Here is a 17,646-nt window from a genome sequence, read left to right on the forward strand (position 1 = left end):
CTGAGCCTCGTCTGTGACCTACACCATAGCTCACAGCAACGCTGGATCTTGAACCCACTAAACAAGGCCAAGGATCGAAACTGCGTCCTCATGGATACTAGTCAGGTTCGTTTCTGCTGAGCCATGAGGGTAATGCCAAGATCTGGTTCTTTGAAATAAAATAAAATTGGCAAACTTCTAGGAAGAATGATAAAAGGGGGGGAGATAAAAAATAAAAATTACCAATATCAGGAATGAAAAAGGGGATATCTTTACAGACTTCACAGATATCAAAATGATAATAAAGGAATATAGTATGAACAACTCAACATACATATATTTTACCACTTAGGTAAAATGGATTACTTTCTCAAAAAACAAGCTACCACTGCTTAACTCAACATGAAATAATTTGAATAGCCCCATAATGATAAAAGAAACTGAATTTTTAATTTAAAAATTTCCAAAAAAGATATCTCCAGGCCCACATAGTTTCACTTCAGAATTCTACCAAATGTTTAAGGAAGAATTAACATCAATTTTGCACAATCTGGGCGTTCCCATTGTGGCACAGCAGTAATGAACCTGACCCGTATCCTGAGGACATGGGTTCAATCCCTGACCCCTGTGGTGTAGTTCGCAGATGAGGCTCGGATCTGGCAGTGCTGTGGCTGTGGCGTAGGCAGGCAGCTGCAGCTCCAGTTAGACCCCTAGCCTGGGAACTTCCATATGCTGTGGGAGTGGCCATAAAGAAAAAAAAATTTTTTAAACAATCTGTACCAGAAAACAGAAGAGGAGACAATTTTCCATGAATAATTTTTATTGTGGTAAAACATATTATTTTACCACAATGGGAAAAAATGACCATTTTAACCATTTTGAAATGTGCAGTGCAGTGGCAGTAAGTACCTTCACAATGTATGTGACCAGTCTCTCCTAGTTATTTCTAGAACATTTTCATCATTCTAAACGAAACTTTCCATTCCCCCGTACACCAACTCCTAATAGGTTCAATTATGTCTCTCTGAATTTGCCTATTTTAGGTACATAATAAAGTGGAGTCATATATTTATTCTTTTTATCTGGCTTATTTCAGGTGGTGTGTTTTCAAGTTTCATCCATTTTGTAACTTGCATTGGAATTTCACTCCTTTGTGGCTATATAATATTCCATTGTGTGTAATACCACGTTTTGTTTATTCATTCATCTGTTGATGGACACTGTTTTGTTTCCACCTTTTGGCTATTGTGAATAATGCTTCTATAAAAACTGGTGTACAGGAGTTCCCATTGTGGCTCAGTGGTTAGCAAATCCTGCTAGTATCCATGAGATACCATGAGATACCATGGATCCCTGGTCTCACTCAGTGGGTTAAGGATCTGGCATTGCTATGAGCTGTGGTGTAGGTCACAGATGTAGCTCGGATCCTGCATTGCTGTGGCTGTGGCATAGGCTGGCAGGTACAGCCCCAATTCAACCTCCGGCTTGGGTACCTCCATATGCCGTGGATGCAGCGCTGGAAACACAAAAGATAGAAAGAAAAAAAAAAAATGGTGTACAAATATTTGTTCAAGTCCCTCCTGTAAATTCTTACGGGTAAATACACAGAAGTAGAATTGCTGGATTATGTAGTAATCCTATGTTCAATCTTTTAAGGTATTGCTATACTGATTTTCACAGTGGCTGCAAAATTTTACATCTGCACCAGCAATGCACAAAGGTTTCGGTTTCTCCACATTCTTATTAATACTTGGTAACAAAAAATACCTATTTTCTTTGTTTTTTGATTTTTTGTGGATAACAGCCATCCTAATGGATATTGATTTGCATTTGTGAAGTGGTATCTCGTGACCTTGGTTTGCATTTCTCTAATGATTAGTGATGTTGAACATCTTTTTATGTGCCATTGGTGTATCTTCTTTGGACAAATGTCTATCTGAAATCCTTTGCTCTTTTTTTTTTCTCCAATATCTTTATTGTGGTAGCACGTACATAAAAATTACAACCCTAACCAATTTTATGTGTATAGTTTAGTAATGTTATGTATATATGTGTTATTGTACAACCATTGCCACTATCCATTTCCAGAACTCCTTTCATCCTGCAAAACTGAAGCTTTATGCCCATTAAACAGTAATTCCTCAGTCCTCTCTATCCCTAGCCCTTAGTAACCGCCATTCTACCTTCTTCGTCTGTGAACTTGACTACTCTAGGTGTTTCACCAGTGCTTGTTATGCTCTGTTTTTGTTTGTTTTTAGATAGTAGCCACCCTGATGGGTGTAAAGTAATAGTTCATTGTGGTCCTCTTTCGCATTTTCCTAATTAGTGATGGTAAGCATATTTTCACATGCTCATCAGCCATTTGTATATCATTTTTGGAAAAATATCTATTTAAGACTTTTGCCCATTTTTAGTTGGTTGTTGTTGAGTTTTAAAATTTCACCCTATATTTTGGAAATTAATCTCTTATTAGATACGTGGTTTGAAAATGTTGTCTCCTTTTCTGTGTATTTCCCTTTAATGCTTTTGATTGGGCACTTTGATGTATGAAAGTTTTTAATTTTCATAAAATCCAATTTGTCTATTTTTTCTTTTATTGCTGGTGCTTTTGGTGTCACATCCAGGAAATTGTTGCCAAATCCAGTATCATGAAGCTTTGTGTTTTCTTCTAAGAATTTTAGTTTTAGCTCTTATATTTAGGTATTTGATGCTTTTTGAGTTAATTTTTGTATATACTGTAAGGTAAGGATCCTACTTCATTCATTTACATGTGTATGCCCAGTTTTCCCAGCACCATTTGTTGAAAAGACTGTCTTTTCTCCATTGAATGCTCTTGGCAGTCTCATTGAAAATCAAGTGCTCACATATGTGAGTTTATTGTTGGGATCTCTATTTTATTTTATTGGCCTATATGGCTGTCCTGTGCCAGTACTATACTATTTTATTATTGTAGCTTTGTAGGACCTTCTGAAATAAGAATGTGTGTGTCCTCCAAGTTTGCTCTTCTTTTTCAAGATTGTTTTGGCCATTCATGGTCCCTTGAGATTCTGCATGAATTTTAAGATGAAGTTTTCTTTTTTTGCAAAAGCACCATTGAGATTTTGATAGGAATTGCATTGAATCTATAGGTCACTTTGGAAAATATCATTACTGTAACATATTATGTCTTCCACTTCATGAACATGGAATATCTCTTCATTTATTTGTTTCATTTAATTTGTAAGCAATGTTTTACAGTTTTCAGTATATAAGTCTTTCACTTCCTTGGTTAAATTTATTCCTTATATATATATATAATATATATATGTTATAAAATATATATATTGATGCTAATATAAATAGAATTGTCTTAATTCTCTTCTCAGATTGTTTATTGATAATGTATAGAAATGCAACTTGTCTCTGTGTGTTGGTTTAATATTCTGCAATTTTGCTGTATTAATTTACAAGCTCTACTATTGTTTGTATAATCTTTCAACATATCAAATCATGTCATCTGCAAATGAAGATAATTTTATTTCCTCCTTTCCCAATTTGATGCCCTTTATTTGTTTTTTCTTAACTGATCTCTCAGGCTTAGAACTTCCAGTATTATGTTGACTAGAAGTGTCAAAATTTGGCATACTTGTCTTATTCTTCATCTTAGGAGAAAAGCTTTTGGTCTTTCACCATTGAGTATGATAATTGTTATGGGTTTTTCATATATGGCCCTTATCATGTTGAGAAAGTTCCCTTACATTCCCAGTTTATTTAGTGCTTTTATCCTGAATTTGTCAAAAAATTTTTTCTGCATCAATCGATATGTTCATGTGGGTTTCTTCCCCTTAATTTTATTACTGTGGTGTCTTCCATTGAATGATTTTTGTATGCTGAATCATTCTTGCATTCTGGAACTAAATTCCACTTGGTCCTGGTGTATAATCCTTTTAGTATGTTAAATAGAGTTTACTAGTATTTTATTGAGGACATCTGCATCAATATTCATAAAGAATATTTGTTTGTAGTTTTCTTTTTCTTGTATAGTCTTTGTCTAGCTTTGGTAACAGGAAAATGCTGGCCTCATAGAATGAATGACTTGGTATTCCCGCCTATTCAATTTTTAAGAAGAGTTTATGCAGGATTAGTATTAATTCTTTTTTTTTTTTTAATCTTTTTTTGTCTTTTTTTTGTTGTTGTTGTTGTTATTTCTTGGGCCGCTCCCGCGGCACATGGAGGTTCCCAGGCTCGGGGTTGAATCGGAGCTGTAGCCACCGGCCTACGCCAGAGCCACAGCAACGCGGGATCCGAGCCGCGTCTGCAACCTACACCACAGCTCACGGCAACGCTGGATCGTTAACCCACTGAGCAAGGGCAGGGACCGAACCCGCAACCTCATGGTTCCTAGTCGGATTCGTTAACCACTGCGCCACGACGGGAACTCCCAGTATTAATTCTTTATTAAATGTTTGCTAGAACTCACCAATGAAGCCATCTGGTCCCAAGCCCTCCTTTCTTGGGAAAACATTTGATTACTGATTCAGTCTACTTACTAGTTGTAGGTCCATTTCTTCCTGAATCAGTTTTGGCTGATCACATATTTCTAGGAATTTGTCCATTTAATCTAGGTTAAGGCCTCCTTTCTTGGGAAAACATTTGAATACTGATTCAGTCTACTTAATAGTTGTAGATCCATTTCTTCTTGAATCAGTTTTGGCTGATCACATGTTTCTAGGAATTTGTCTATTTAATCTAGGTTATGTACTTCTACTTCTGTAATTTGAGATTTTAGCAATTTTTGTCTTTCTTATTTCTTTGGTCAACTTAGATAAAGGTTTTATGAATTTTACTGATCCCTGCAAAGGATCAAATTTTGGTTTTGTTGATTTTCTCCATTGTTTTCTTTGTCTCTATTTCAATTATCTCTGCTCTAATTTATCATCATTATTATTATTATTATTATTGTTTTTATTGGCTGCATCTACACTATACAAAAGTTCCTAGGCCGGGAACCAAATTTGCCCCTTGGCAGTAAGCAATGACAATGCACGATCCTTAATGTGCTAAGCCACCAGGGAACTCCTATGCTTTAATCTTTAGCATTTCCTTCCTTCTGCTGGCTTTGGGTTTAGTTTGCTCTTTTTTTAATTCCTTAAGGAATAAAGTTAAATTATTGATTTGAGATCTTCTTTTTCGATGTAGGCATTTGCAGCTATACATTTACTTCTGAGCACGGCTTTCACTATATCCCATGAATTTTGGTGTGATATATTTCCATTCGTTTCTAAGTATTTCTAATTTCTATTATAAATTGTTCTTCGGCCTATTCATTGTTTAAGAGGGTTTAATTAACACGTAATTGTGAATGTTTCAGTTTTCCTTCTGTTATTGATTTCTAGTGATTGGAAAAGATATATTATATGATTTCTATCCTTTGAAAATTTATTACACCTTGTTTTGTGGCCTAACATATGGTCCATCCTGGAGCCTGTTCCATATATGTTTGAGAAGAACATTTGTGTTGTTTGGTGGAATGTTCTATAAGTGTTTATTCTAATTGGTTTACATGTTTATTCATGTCTTTCCTCTCTTTACTTATTGATCTTCTGATTTTTCTATCCATTATTGAAAGTGGGGTATTAAAGTCTCTGTATCAGTTTACTAGGCCTGCTGTTACAAGTACGACAAACTGAGGAGGGTTTAAAATGACAAATTAATTTTCTCACAGTTCATCATGCATAGCTCTAGGGAAATAATCTTTTTTTTTTTTTTTTTTGCTTTTTAGGGCCAAGCCATGGCATATGGAAGTTCCCAGGTTAAGGGTCCAATCAGAGCTACAGCTGCTGGCCACAGCCACAGCCACAGCAACTCAGGATCCGAGCCACATCTGCAGCCTACACCATAGCTCACAGCAATGTCAGATCCTTAACCCACTGAGTGAGCCTAAGGATCAAACCCACATCCTCATGGATCCTAGTCGGTTCGTTAACCACTGAGCCAGAACAAACTCCTTGCCAGCCATCTTTGATGTTCTTTTGCTTGCAGATACATTACTCTAGTCTCTTCCTGCATCATCACACTACATTCTCCCTGTTTGTCTCTGAGTCTCTGTTTTTTCTCCTTGGAAGGACACAAGTCATTGCATTAGGGCTTACCCTAATCCAATATGACCTCATCTTCATTAATCACATCTTCAAAGACCCTGTTTCCAAATAACTTCATATTCACAGATATCAGGGGTTAGATTTCAACATCTTTTTGAGAGTCACAATTAAACCCATTATAGGTAGAATCTTATAATTACTAACTTTAAAAAAATATTTAAACATCCCCAAAGGCAGGACATATTTTACAGTTGATGATGCCTTGGATTCTATGAGCTACAGTAACAGACTTCATAATGTGATCATTTCTATGAAGAAAATAAATATCGAGAGTGGGCAAGTGTGTGGGAATGTGATTTTAGGTTGTGTGGTCAGAGACGGTTTCCTTATGTAGGTGGCTTTTAAGTAGAGAATAGTTACTTAGAAGGAGCCAGCCATGCAAAACATAGAGCAAAAGTATTTCAATCAGAGTGGGTAGTAAAAGTAGAAGCCTTGAATTGGAAATGAGTTTGATATGTTTAAGGAATGGCAAGAAAATCAGTATAGCTAGAGCATAGTAAGGAAGAAAAGGGTAGAACAAGATAAGTAAGAGGACTTATAAAGGGTTGGAATGATGAAATTTCTGGAAGTAAAAGTATTCCGGAGAATGAAGTTATATTTTAAATAAAGTATTTTACACTTTAACACTCCTGCATATGAAAAGATGATACTATAAGTAAATCCTCCCTAATTTCGTTCTGATCCTTTGATCTCAGTATGTGAACAAGTCCTTGCTGGGCTCAGTATTTGGGGAACTCAGAGGTTTTGCTGTGGTGCATTGGGATTGGCGGTGTCTCTGCAGTGCCAGGACGCAGGTTCAATTCCCAGCCCACCGCAGTGGGTTATAGGGTCCAGTGTCGCCACAGCTGTACTATAGGTTGCAAATGTGGCTTGGATCTGACCCCTGGCCCAGGAATTCCATATGCCACAGGGCAGCAAAAAACAAAAAACAAAAAACAAAAAAACCCTGGAAACTCATCTGAGTCTTTTATTAATTGTTTTAAATTGTTATATTTTCTGAAAAATACCTTCTCAGCTTTATGATTGTTAAAATCTCTTATTGACAGTGTTTCACTAAAAAACAATCTCTCACTTCTCTTGAAGATTCCAGCAAAGTATTCAGATTCTCAGCAAAATCCCAATATAGAAGCAGGCTTTTATTCTCCTAATTTACCAAAAAGGTGAGTATAATTTTATACATCTAAATGTTCTCTAATTGGGTCTGAGAGGTACATCTCATGCTTCTAGCTTCATTGTGATGCTGAGAAGAGGATAAGAGAAGAGGCCTTTTGGGGATATGATATCATCAGTACTTTCTTTTTGTTTCAGCAGCATACAAGAAGCAAAAGTGATGGACCAACAGAGCAAAAGAAGGATAAGGGTGAAAAGTGCAGAAGCTTCTTCCTTTGACTTCAGGACTTCTGAAATTAGTGAAAAGGAAGGGCTAGTTATGCACCCTGCTAAACAGAGCAGTTCTTTAGAATTTTTGGAGCTGAATTGTGGTTGTAACAAAAATGCTGACACAACCATGAAATGGGAGACTAAGGCATTTCCAATAGTTGGGGAGCCTCTTCAGAAGCATCAGAGTTTGGACTTGAGCTCCATTTTGTTTGGAGCATGTCCTAACTCTAAACCCGTTAATGCAGCTGGAAGATATTCTAATTTAAAGGAACCAATAATGCGGACCAAATCAACTCCCTTTGAATTGATACAAGAGAGAGACACCAGAAAATTCAACATCAGGGAAAATTTCTATTTGGAATCTCAAGCACACAATTCTTGTGTTGAGCAGGCTCAAAAAATGAAGCATGTTTCTTCAGCGGAACTGAATTATTCACTGCCGTACGACTCCAAGCATCAAGTGTGTAATGTCTCTGAGGCCAAGCAGTGTGACTCTGGTGCATTGAATGTACATTCTTACATGTCTTTAGCAGAAGATTCTAATTTTTCATCCTTGTCCCCAAGTAGTGCTGGTTCTAAGATGTCTCTTGATTTACCTGAAAAGCAAGATGAAACTATTCTACCTTGTTCTTCTCCGCCAAAATCCTCGACAACTTTCCTTCCATATAACAATTCACGTGATTCTTTAGCACTGAATCCTCCAACCAATTTTCCTATGCCCCTGAACCAAGAGACAGCAGTAATAGGTAAGTTATTTTATAACGTTTGTGTGGCATCTTAGATTTGACCTCATTTCTATAAGATTTGGTTTCAGCTCATCCTCCCCCTTGTCCTTCTCTGCTTCCTTCTTCTTTTTGTCCTTGTTTGTTTGTTTGTTTGTTTTTTGATTTTTAGGGCTGCACCCAAGGCATGTGGAAGTTCCCAGACTAGGGGTTGAATCGGAGCTACGGCTGCAAACCTACACCACAGCCACAGCAACGCTGGATCTGAGTCATGTCTTTGACCTACACCACAACTCACGGCAATGCCTGATGCTTGACTCACTGTTTGAGGACAGGGGTCGAACCTGCAACCTCATGATTCCTAGTCGGATTCGTGTTTACTGCGCCATCCACGGGAACTCCTTCTTTTTGACCTCTTGAAAGAAATAAATTCCAGGAGTATGTTGATGATAAATTGAACATAACAATAACAAATATGTAATATTCCATGTAACAAGCAGCCGTGGAGGCAGTCAGATCTGGTATAAGACCTATGCCAGCAAGAGTGCTTCTAAACACAGCAAACCTCGGTCCTAGAAGTATCTGTCAAAATCCACAGTTTATCCCTAGCATGCAGAAGAAACTTCCAGAAGAACATCAGAGAAGATTTTTATCAACAGCACCACATGGTCACTAAGAATTTTTGTTGGAGAATCGTGTGGCTATACTTAATTGAATAGATTGCTAAGAATTGAATTCTCTTCCTGTAGGAGTTGGAAGATAAGAATCTGATTTCCTCTGGTCCTTTTGTAATAACTTCATAATCAAGGATATGTGTTCAGTATTCTGTATGGGATTTTAATCTTGCATAAGCCTTTTTTTTTTTCTCTTTTCTAGGGCCGCACCCACAGCATATGGAAGTCCCCAGGCTAGGGGTCTAATCGGAGCTCTTGCTGCCGGCCTACACCACAGCCACAGCCACGCCAGATCCGAGCCACATCTGTGACCTACACCACAGCTCACGGCAACACAGGATCCTTAATCCACTGATCGGGGCCAGGGATCAACTAACATCCTCGTGGATACTAGCTGTGTTCATTAATGGCTGAGCCATGACCAGAACTCCCTCTTTTGTAATTCTGGATTTTTTCATATTGTACATATTGTTTCATTTTACTGAGTGGTTTGAAAGTACAACTATACATTCTGTTAGATAATTATAACAGTTTGATGTGGAGAAGATGAAGGAAAGCAAAAAGTAAGTTTAACTCTTATAGGTAGATCATCAGAAAATGATAAAGAACATTCCCCTGATAGGAAGCAGAGAAAGCCTTTTCTCTGTAACATTATTTACTGTACAGTTTCTCAATAGATGTGTAGATGTATAGCTTTGTTATTTAAAAAAAATATATATTTTTTCAGCTGGCCTGTGGCATATGGATGGCATCCAAGCTGCAAGTTGTGACCTAAGCCACAGCTGTGACAACACTGGATCCTTAACCCACTGTGCTGGGGCCAGGGATCAAAACTGCTTGACATGCCATCCCAGCACTCTCAAGACACCTCTGATCCTGTTGTGCCACAGCAGGAACTCCTTCTATGAGAATATTTTATATGGATCTAGTGCCTTCTTTGATTATTTATATACTTTGATGTTGTTTTATAAAGAAATTTTATTTTTCTGGATACTCATAATACCTTAAACTCAGAGCATCAACATTAGAAAATGAATCCTTAGCATCAAGGATTGTAGCAGCACTGACATGTGTGCCATCTGGTGGTAGCTTCTTATAATAACATTTAAATTTTTCTATATAAATTCTGAATATTTCTATAGAAATATAGAAAACCCCATCATACCATTGCTTTGTAAAAAGGAAAAATACTCCTATTCTTTATTCTATAAGTTTGAAGAAGAAATACTAAAATCTGTATGATTTTAGTCTATAATTGAATCTGGCATGTCAGTGGGCTTTTTGATTCTGTATTGTATATTCTATGTAAAACAAAAGGCAAGAGTTATGCAGAAAACAGTCCAAAGCTTCCTAAATTGATGTAACATTTTACATTATATTAACTGATGCTCAATGACTTGATCAAAACACCTTTGGACTTTAAAAGAAACAATGAATTTTGAAGAAGAATCAAAAACCTCTTAAGTTTCCAACTTAGGATAAGAGAATTTATTTTACCTTTTCCTTGAGTTAACAGATACCAGCTTAGGAGTTCCCATCATGGCTCAGTGGTTAATGACTCCGACTAGGAACCATGAGGTTGCAGGTTCAATGGGTTAAGGATCTGGTGTTGCTGTGAGCTGTGGCATAGGCCAGCAGCTACGGCTCCGATTAGACCCCTAGGCTGGGAACCTCCATATGTGGCAGGTGCGGCCCTAAAAAGCAAAAACAAAAAACAGAAAAACCCAAATAGCTTAAATATTTTAGTGATATTTGATATAATTTCTATCAAGATTAGAATATAAATTTTTTTTGAATTTCCTAGTGGTCTAGTGGGTTAAGGATCTGGCAATTTTTTTAAAATTTTTTTTTTTTTTTTTGGCTTTTTGCCTTTTTCTTGAGCTGCTCCTGTGGCATATGGAGGTTCCCAGGCTAGGGGTCTAATCCGAGCTGTAGCCACCGGCCTACGCCAGAGCCACAGCAACTCGGGATCCAAGCCGAGTCTGCAACCTACACCACAGTTCACGGCAACGCCTGGATCCTTAACCACTGAGCAAGGGCAGGGACCGAACCCGCAACGCAAGGTTCCTAGTCGGATTCGTTAACCACTGTGCCATGACAGGAACTCCCAAGGACCTGGCATTTTTACTGCTGTGGCTAGGGTTACTCCTGTGGCATGAACTGGCCTGAGAACTTCTGCATGCTGTGGTCGTGCCCCTCCTCCCCCACCAAAGATAAAAGAATATAAAATGTTCAAAATTTGTGATTATGTTTCTGACATTTTGGACAGCAAATTCTCCAAGGATAGATGATGAAATTCCCCCTCCACTTCCTGAACGGACACCCGAGTCTTTTATTGTGGTCGAGGAAACTGGTGAGTACAGTTCAGTTAAGTGCAACAGTGGATTAATTAGATTACTTCTCAGCCCCTTTCAATGTTCTGTGTGCTTTTGCTGAGAAACCCTTGCTCTCTAAAATTATAACACTCCTAAGAACTGAACCATATTTACTTTTTTTCCCAGGAGAATTACCACTTAGTGGCCCCAAATCTGTATCTTCCACTGTGAAGGTAAAAACTGGAGCATCACTAGAATGTAGTGGAACATCTGAATCTAAGAATTCTGATGACCTGGTAAGATTTAGATTAAACAAGGTCAATAACTTTTCTGACTCTGCTCCCTGAATTCAACAGACTATAGTCCTAGTTCTTATATTTTTAACACTTAATAAATGTTAAGCAGGAGTTCCTGTCATGGCAAAGTGGTTAATGAATCCGACTAAGAACCATGAGGTTGTGGGTTCGATCCCTGGCCTTGCTCAGTGGGTTAAGGATCTGGCATTGCCGTGAGCTGTGGTGTAGGTTGCAGATTCGGCTTGGATCCAGTGCTCCTGTGGCTCAGGAAAAGGCAAAAAGACAAAAAAAAAAAAAATGTTAAGCAGATACTTAATATTAAACAGATACTACTTCTAAAACAATGTGCTAAACAGCAGGGTCCTCCTATATAACAGGGAATTATATGTGATATCCTGAGATAAACCACAATGGAGAAGAATATACACAAGGAACTATATCCAATCACTTGTGATAGAACAGGATGGAGGGTAAATGTGAGAAAAAGAATGCATAAATGTATAACTGGGTCACTTTGCTATACAGCAGAAATTGGTAGAACTTCATAAATCAACTACAGTAAAATTTTTATATTAAAGTTAATATAAAAAGAATGAATATATATGTGTAACTGGATCACTTTGCTGTACAGCAGAAATTAACGCAACATAATAAATCAACTATATGTCAATAAAAAATTAAAATTAAAAAAATATAAAAATATGCTAGAGGATGTGGGGGATAAACAGATGTATAAGACACAATTATTCCCTTTAAGAAACTTATACTTTAGCAGTGGAGATATAGCCTGTGTACACAAGTCTTTATTGTTGTATTTATTATAACAAGGCAACTATGATCAGTGCCACATGAAAGATAAGAGCTTTGAAAGTGTGAGAGATCCCTTCGGATTGGAAGTGATCAAGGAAGACTTAGTAAAAGAGGAAAGAAACATTTGACCTTATTCCTGAAGGACAGTGAGGAAAAAATAAATGTTTCATGGAGTTCCTGTCATGGCTTAGCAGTTAACAAACCCAACTAGTATCCATGAGGATGTGGGTTCAATCCCTGGCCTTGCTCAATGGGTTAAGGATCCAGCATTGCCCTGAGCTGTGGTGTAGGTCACAGATGTGGCTCAGATCTGGCATTGCTGTGGCTCTGGTGTAAATGTTTCGTAAGTAGGGTGCTTGTTCATAGTGGTTATTTGGTAAGCTGTGTCATATTAGCTGTGATAACATATTACAGAGAGTAATTTTTTTAAATGACAGATGTCTATATTATTTAAGATAAACCTTTGGAATTATGTTTCCTGCTTCTAGAAGAGAAACCTACACTTTCAATAATCTGTGTTTGTATATAATTCTATGAACCAATTATTTTAAAATTTCAGAGATCGGAAAAATAATTAAAATATTTGAATATGCCTGCAATTGCATTGCTGGTAGGCAAATACTCTCTACCTTTTAAATTACACTTTTAATTTACTAGTAGCTGTTATTATTATTGCTAATGGTTTTTATCTTAACAACTCCCAGATAAAGAACAATCACTACTTCTCCAGTGGCATGAAGTACCTTCAATTGTAGCAGCCTTACCTCAAATTAAATTTTCAGAGAAATGTTCTGGGTAGGAAGGAAATAAGTATAAAAAGGATCAGTTTAGGACCAATTGCTGTGATATATAAAAATCACTCTAAGAGTGGATGATTCTTCACAGTTCAGCACATTTATAAATCAGGAAAAATAAGGTTAATGTTTCACAACTATTCTATTGGTATGTGAAGTATAATTTCAAAAATGCTATTTAGTGCTTTGAGTGTGTAAATTTGTGTACATATTCTTCTTTCACTTTGAATTTCTTTTTTCTTTCCAGAGTATTAAACTCCAGAGTCCCAACTCAGGTAAAAAATTTCCCTTGGCTTTATTTTATTTTATTTTTTGCTTTTTAGGGCCACATCTTCGGCATACAGAAGTTTCCAGGCTAGGGGTTAGATTGGAACTATAGCTGCCGGCCTGCACCACAGCCACAGCAACGGGGGATCCGAGCCTCGTCTGCGACCTGTATCACAGCTCACGGCAACGCCAGGTCCTCAACCCACTGAGCAGCGAGGCTGGGAATTGAACCCACATCCTCACGGATACTAGTTGGATTTGTTTCCACTGCGCCACAATGGGAACTTCTCCTTTGGCTTTAGATGACATTTATCCCCTAAGAACTTGTGCTGTAAAAATGGCTCATTGGCTCATTAAGTTTATTGTAATTTACTTCAGGCGGTGACATGGTTTCCATACTAGCTTCCACTGTTTATTGATTGATCTCTTGTTTTCTTGGGCTAGTAGTTTGTATTGTTAGGGGTAAGGGGAAGACAGGATTTTAGAATTCTGCTCCTTGGTATATAATCCTTAAAGAAAAACCAAAAATGATACAATCTCTTAAAGCTTTGCAGCAGTTACATTTTATTGGTTTTATCATCGTCAATTCTAAAAAGTTATTTCTGGCTACTTAGGTCTTTTCTTTTCTTTTTCTTTTTTCTTTTTTTTTGTCTTCTGTCTTTTTAGGGCCCTACCTGCAGCATATGGAGGTTCCCAGGCTAGGGGTCTAATCGGAGCTGTTGCTGCCAGCCTGCACCAGAGCCACAACAACATGGGATCTGAGCCACATCTGTGACCTACACCACAGCTCACGCCAACGCCAGATCCTTAACCCACTGATCGAGGCCAGGGATCCAACGCAAAACCTCATGGTTCCCAGTCAGATTCATTTCCACTGAGCCGCTATGGGAACTCCGGGCTTTTCTTTTGGCTTTTTAGGGCCGCACCCACAGTATATGGAGGTTCCTAGGCTAGGGGTCGAATCAGAACTGAAGCTACTGGCCTACGCCAGAGCCACAGCAACATGGGATCCAAGCTGTGTCTGCGACCTACACCACAGCTCACAGCAACGCTGGATCCTTAACCCACTGAGCAAGGCCAAGGAGTGAACTTGCGTCCTCATGGATACTAGTCAGGTTTGTTAACTGCTGTGCCACGACGGGAACTCCCACTTAGGTCTTTAATTTGCCTTTGCTTCTCCAGTCCTTTTCTATATTTTAGACATTGAATAACAACATCAACAGCAAACATTTATTGAGCACTGATAGGTGTTTTATATACACTGTAACAGGTAGTAGTTGCCTGCCCTTAGCATATTTATTCATATTAACATATTATTCAAATACATAGGTAGTATAACATGGAGGTTAAAAAGCATGGGCTTTGGAGTTCCCGCTGTGGCACAGTGGATTAAGAATCTGACTGCAGGTGTTTGGGTTGCTGTAGAGGCGTGGGCTCCATCCTCGGCCCAGCATAGTGGGTTAAAGAATCTGGGGTTGATACAACTGCAGCTTGGATTCAGTCTCTGGCCTGGGAACCTCCATATGCCACAGGTGCGGCCATTTAAAAAAAGAAAGAAAGAAAAGCATGATCTCTGGAGTAAGGTAGACTTTAATTCAAATCCCTAGACTACCAGTAATTATTAAAATGTATGGCCTTGATTAAATTATATACTTTATCGATTTTTCTCATTTGTAAAATGAGAATAATAGAATTTTCCTTCTAAGAGGATTTTTGTGGGGATTGAGATAATGCATATAAAGCTTTTATTTTTAGCACAGCGGACAGTGGTTGTCAGATAATAAGCTCTCATTAAATGCTACCTATCATAACTTTTATTAGGTTATTTTTCTTTTAAAAATTTTATTAGGTAATTATAAAATAAATATTTCCTAAGCAAGTTCTGTGTGCCTTATGTGATGTTAGAATAGGCAAGATATATGAGAAAGGGCACTGCCTAATACTTACATATGTATTCAAATTGGGTAGACAAATTAATACTCTAAGTGATAGTCTATGTGGCACTGACTATAATTGCCAGGAATTTGGAAAAAAGGAAGGTAGCATTGGAGTGGATGGCAAAGGCTTCACTGAGTAGCAGAAATAAATTTAAGAATATAGATAGAGGAGTTCCCGTCGTGGCGCAGTGGTTAACGAATCCGACTAGGAACCATGAGGTTGCGGGTTCAGTCCCTGCCCTTGCTCAGTGGGTTAATGATCCGGCGTTGCCGTGAGCTGTGGTGTAGGTTGCAGACGCGGCTCGGATCCCGCGTTGCTGTGGCTCTGGCGTAGGCCAGTGGCTACAGCTTCGATTCGACCCCTAGCCTGGGAACCTCCATATGCCACGGGAGTGGCCCAAAGAAATAGCAAAAAGACAAAAAAAAAAAAAAAAAAAAAAAAAAAAAAAGAATATAGATATAGGGAATTCCAGGAGCAGAGATCAGGAGATAAATATAAGCATGATGGGTACAGAGAATTGGTAAGTAGGTTAATTTAATTGTAATAGAGCTTCTCTTTTAGGGACTATGGAAAATAAATTTGAAGGACTTAAAAGCTAGGGAGATGAGATATCCAGAACAGGAAAACATATATAGAGAGAGCAGATTTGTGGTTGCCAGTCTTATCTGGGAGGAATGGAGAGTGACCACTAAATGAGTGTGGAGTTTCTTTGCAAGATGATTAAAATATTTTGGAATCAGAGAGCAGTGATGGCCCATAATTGTGAACGTACTAAATGTCATTAATGGCATTATGTATTTTATCACACACAAACTAGGCAGAAAATTTTAGATTTAATTCAGTAATAAGTACTGTAGGGTCTTCATTGGGGGAATATTAAGAAAACGGTATTTTAGGAAGGTATTTGGCAGGATTATCATTCCCTGAAAGTTATCGTTTTCATAATATTTCCTAAAAGCAAATCGGAAGATAATAAGCTACTTGCAAGTAGTTATCAAATATTTATTAAATGCCTACTATCTGCCAGTTACTGTATTAAGTGTTAGAAATGTTAGTAGTTTACTTTTGCATATTACCCAGCATTTAAGGAATAAACAAGAGAACTTGCTTTGTAGATAAGTCCTAAGACCTAAAAAAGCCCAATGACCAAAGGTAGATAAGACTCTAGCAGTTAACCACATATTCATTTTCAAAAGGCATTAGTAAAGTTTATAATCATACTTGGCATTGTGTAATAAGGAGTGGATCTGTCCAGGAGTGGATCAAGAAGATGTGGTACATATATATACACAATGGAATATTACTCAGCCGTTAAAATGAACAAAATACCAGCATTTTTAGCAACATGGATGGACCTAGAAATTATCATGCTAAGTGAAGTCAGCCATACAATGAGATACCAACATCAAATGCTTTCACTGACATGTGGAATATGAAAAAAGGACAGACTGAACTTCTTTGCAGAATAGATGTTGACTCACAGACATTGAAAAACTTATGGTCTCTGGAGGAGACAGTTTGGGCGGGTGGGGGGATGTTCTTGAGTTATGGGATGGAAATCCTGTGAAATTGGATTGTTATGATTATTATATAACTACAGAGGTGATAAATTCATTTGAGTAATAATTTTTAAAAAAGCTAAAAAAAAAAAAAAAAGAAGCCTCTGTCAATAGAATACCATTTGTGTCTTTAGGATTTACATTGTAGGAAAATAGCTCCATTATTTAAAATCCTTTATTGTAGAAAATTTCAAACATACAGTTTAAACCTACCGTAATGGCATTAATCACACTAATAAAATCAGTAATAATTCCTTAGTATTATCCAATATCCAAAGTGTCCAGTTTTCTCAAATTGTCTCAAACATCTTTTCACAGTTTGCTTATTTGAAGCTGGATTCCAACAAAGTCTACCCTTTGTATTTATTTGGTTTATATGTTTCCCTTTTAAAGTTTGTAACAGTTCTCCTTTTTATTTTATTTTTTTTTAATTTTTTGTCTTTTTTGCCATTTCTTGGGTCGCTCCTGTGGCATATGGAGGTTCCCAGGCTAGGTGTCGAAATCGGAGCCATAGCCACTAGCCTACACCACAGCCACAGCAACACGGGATCTGAGCCGAGTCTGCAACCTACATCACAGCTCACGGCGACGCTGGATCCTTAACCCACTGAGCAAGGCCAGGGATTGAACCCACAACCTCATGGTTCCTAGTCGGATTCGTTAACCACTGAGCCACGACGGAAACTCCCAGTTGTCCTTTTTTATATTTATCATGTCATTTACTTGTTGGCAATAATGGGCCTTTTGTCCTTAAGAAGGCTAACATTCTGGA

General features: G+C 37.7%; 1 protein-coding gene across 2 annotated transcripts in view; it reads left to right on the forward strand.

The window, feature by feature from the left end:
- PTPN22 (protein tyrosine phosphatase non-receptor type 22) overlaps positions 1-17,646 on the forward strand; it is a 66,096-nt gene that overhangs the window by 32,853 nt on the left and 15,597 nt on the right. The window contains exons 12-16 of one of the 2 annotated variants that reach the window (XM_021090719.2): positions 7,203-7,279; positions 7,431-8,245; positions 11,165-11,248; positions 11,397-11,506; positions 13,358-13,385. In XM_021090719.2, coding sequence (XP_020946378.1) covers positions 7,203-7,279; positions 7,431-8,245; positions 11,165-11,248; positions 11,397-11,506; positions 13,358-13,385 — 1,114 coding nt within the window. Of the gene's footprint in view, positions 1-7,202; positions 7,280-7,427; positions 8,246-11,164; positions 11,249-11,396; positions 11,507-13,357; positions 13,386-17,646 lie in introns of both variants that reach the window. The other variant, XM_021090718.2, reaches the window with a different exon arrangement.

This window comes from Sus scrofa, chromosome 4 (genome assembly GCF_054392235.1).
Source record: "Sus scrofa isolate SSC_HxYL_T2T_F1_AM1 chromosome 4, Sscrofa_HxYL_maternal_Yorkshire_Landrace_v2.0, whole genome shotgun sequence".
NCBI classification, from domain to species: Eukaryota; Metazoa; Chordata; class Mammalia; order Artiodactyla; family Suidae; genus Sus; species Sus scrofa.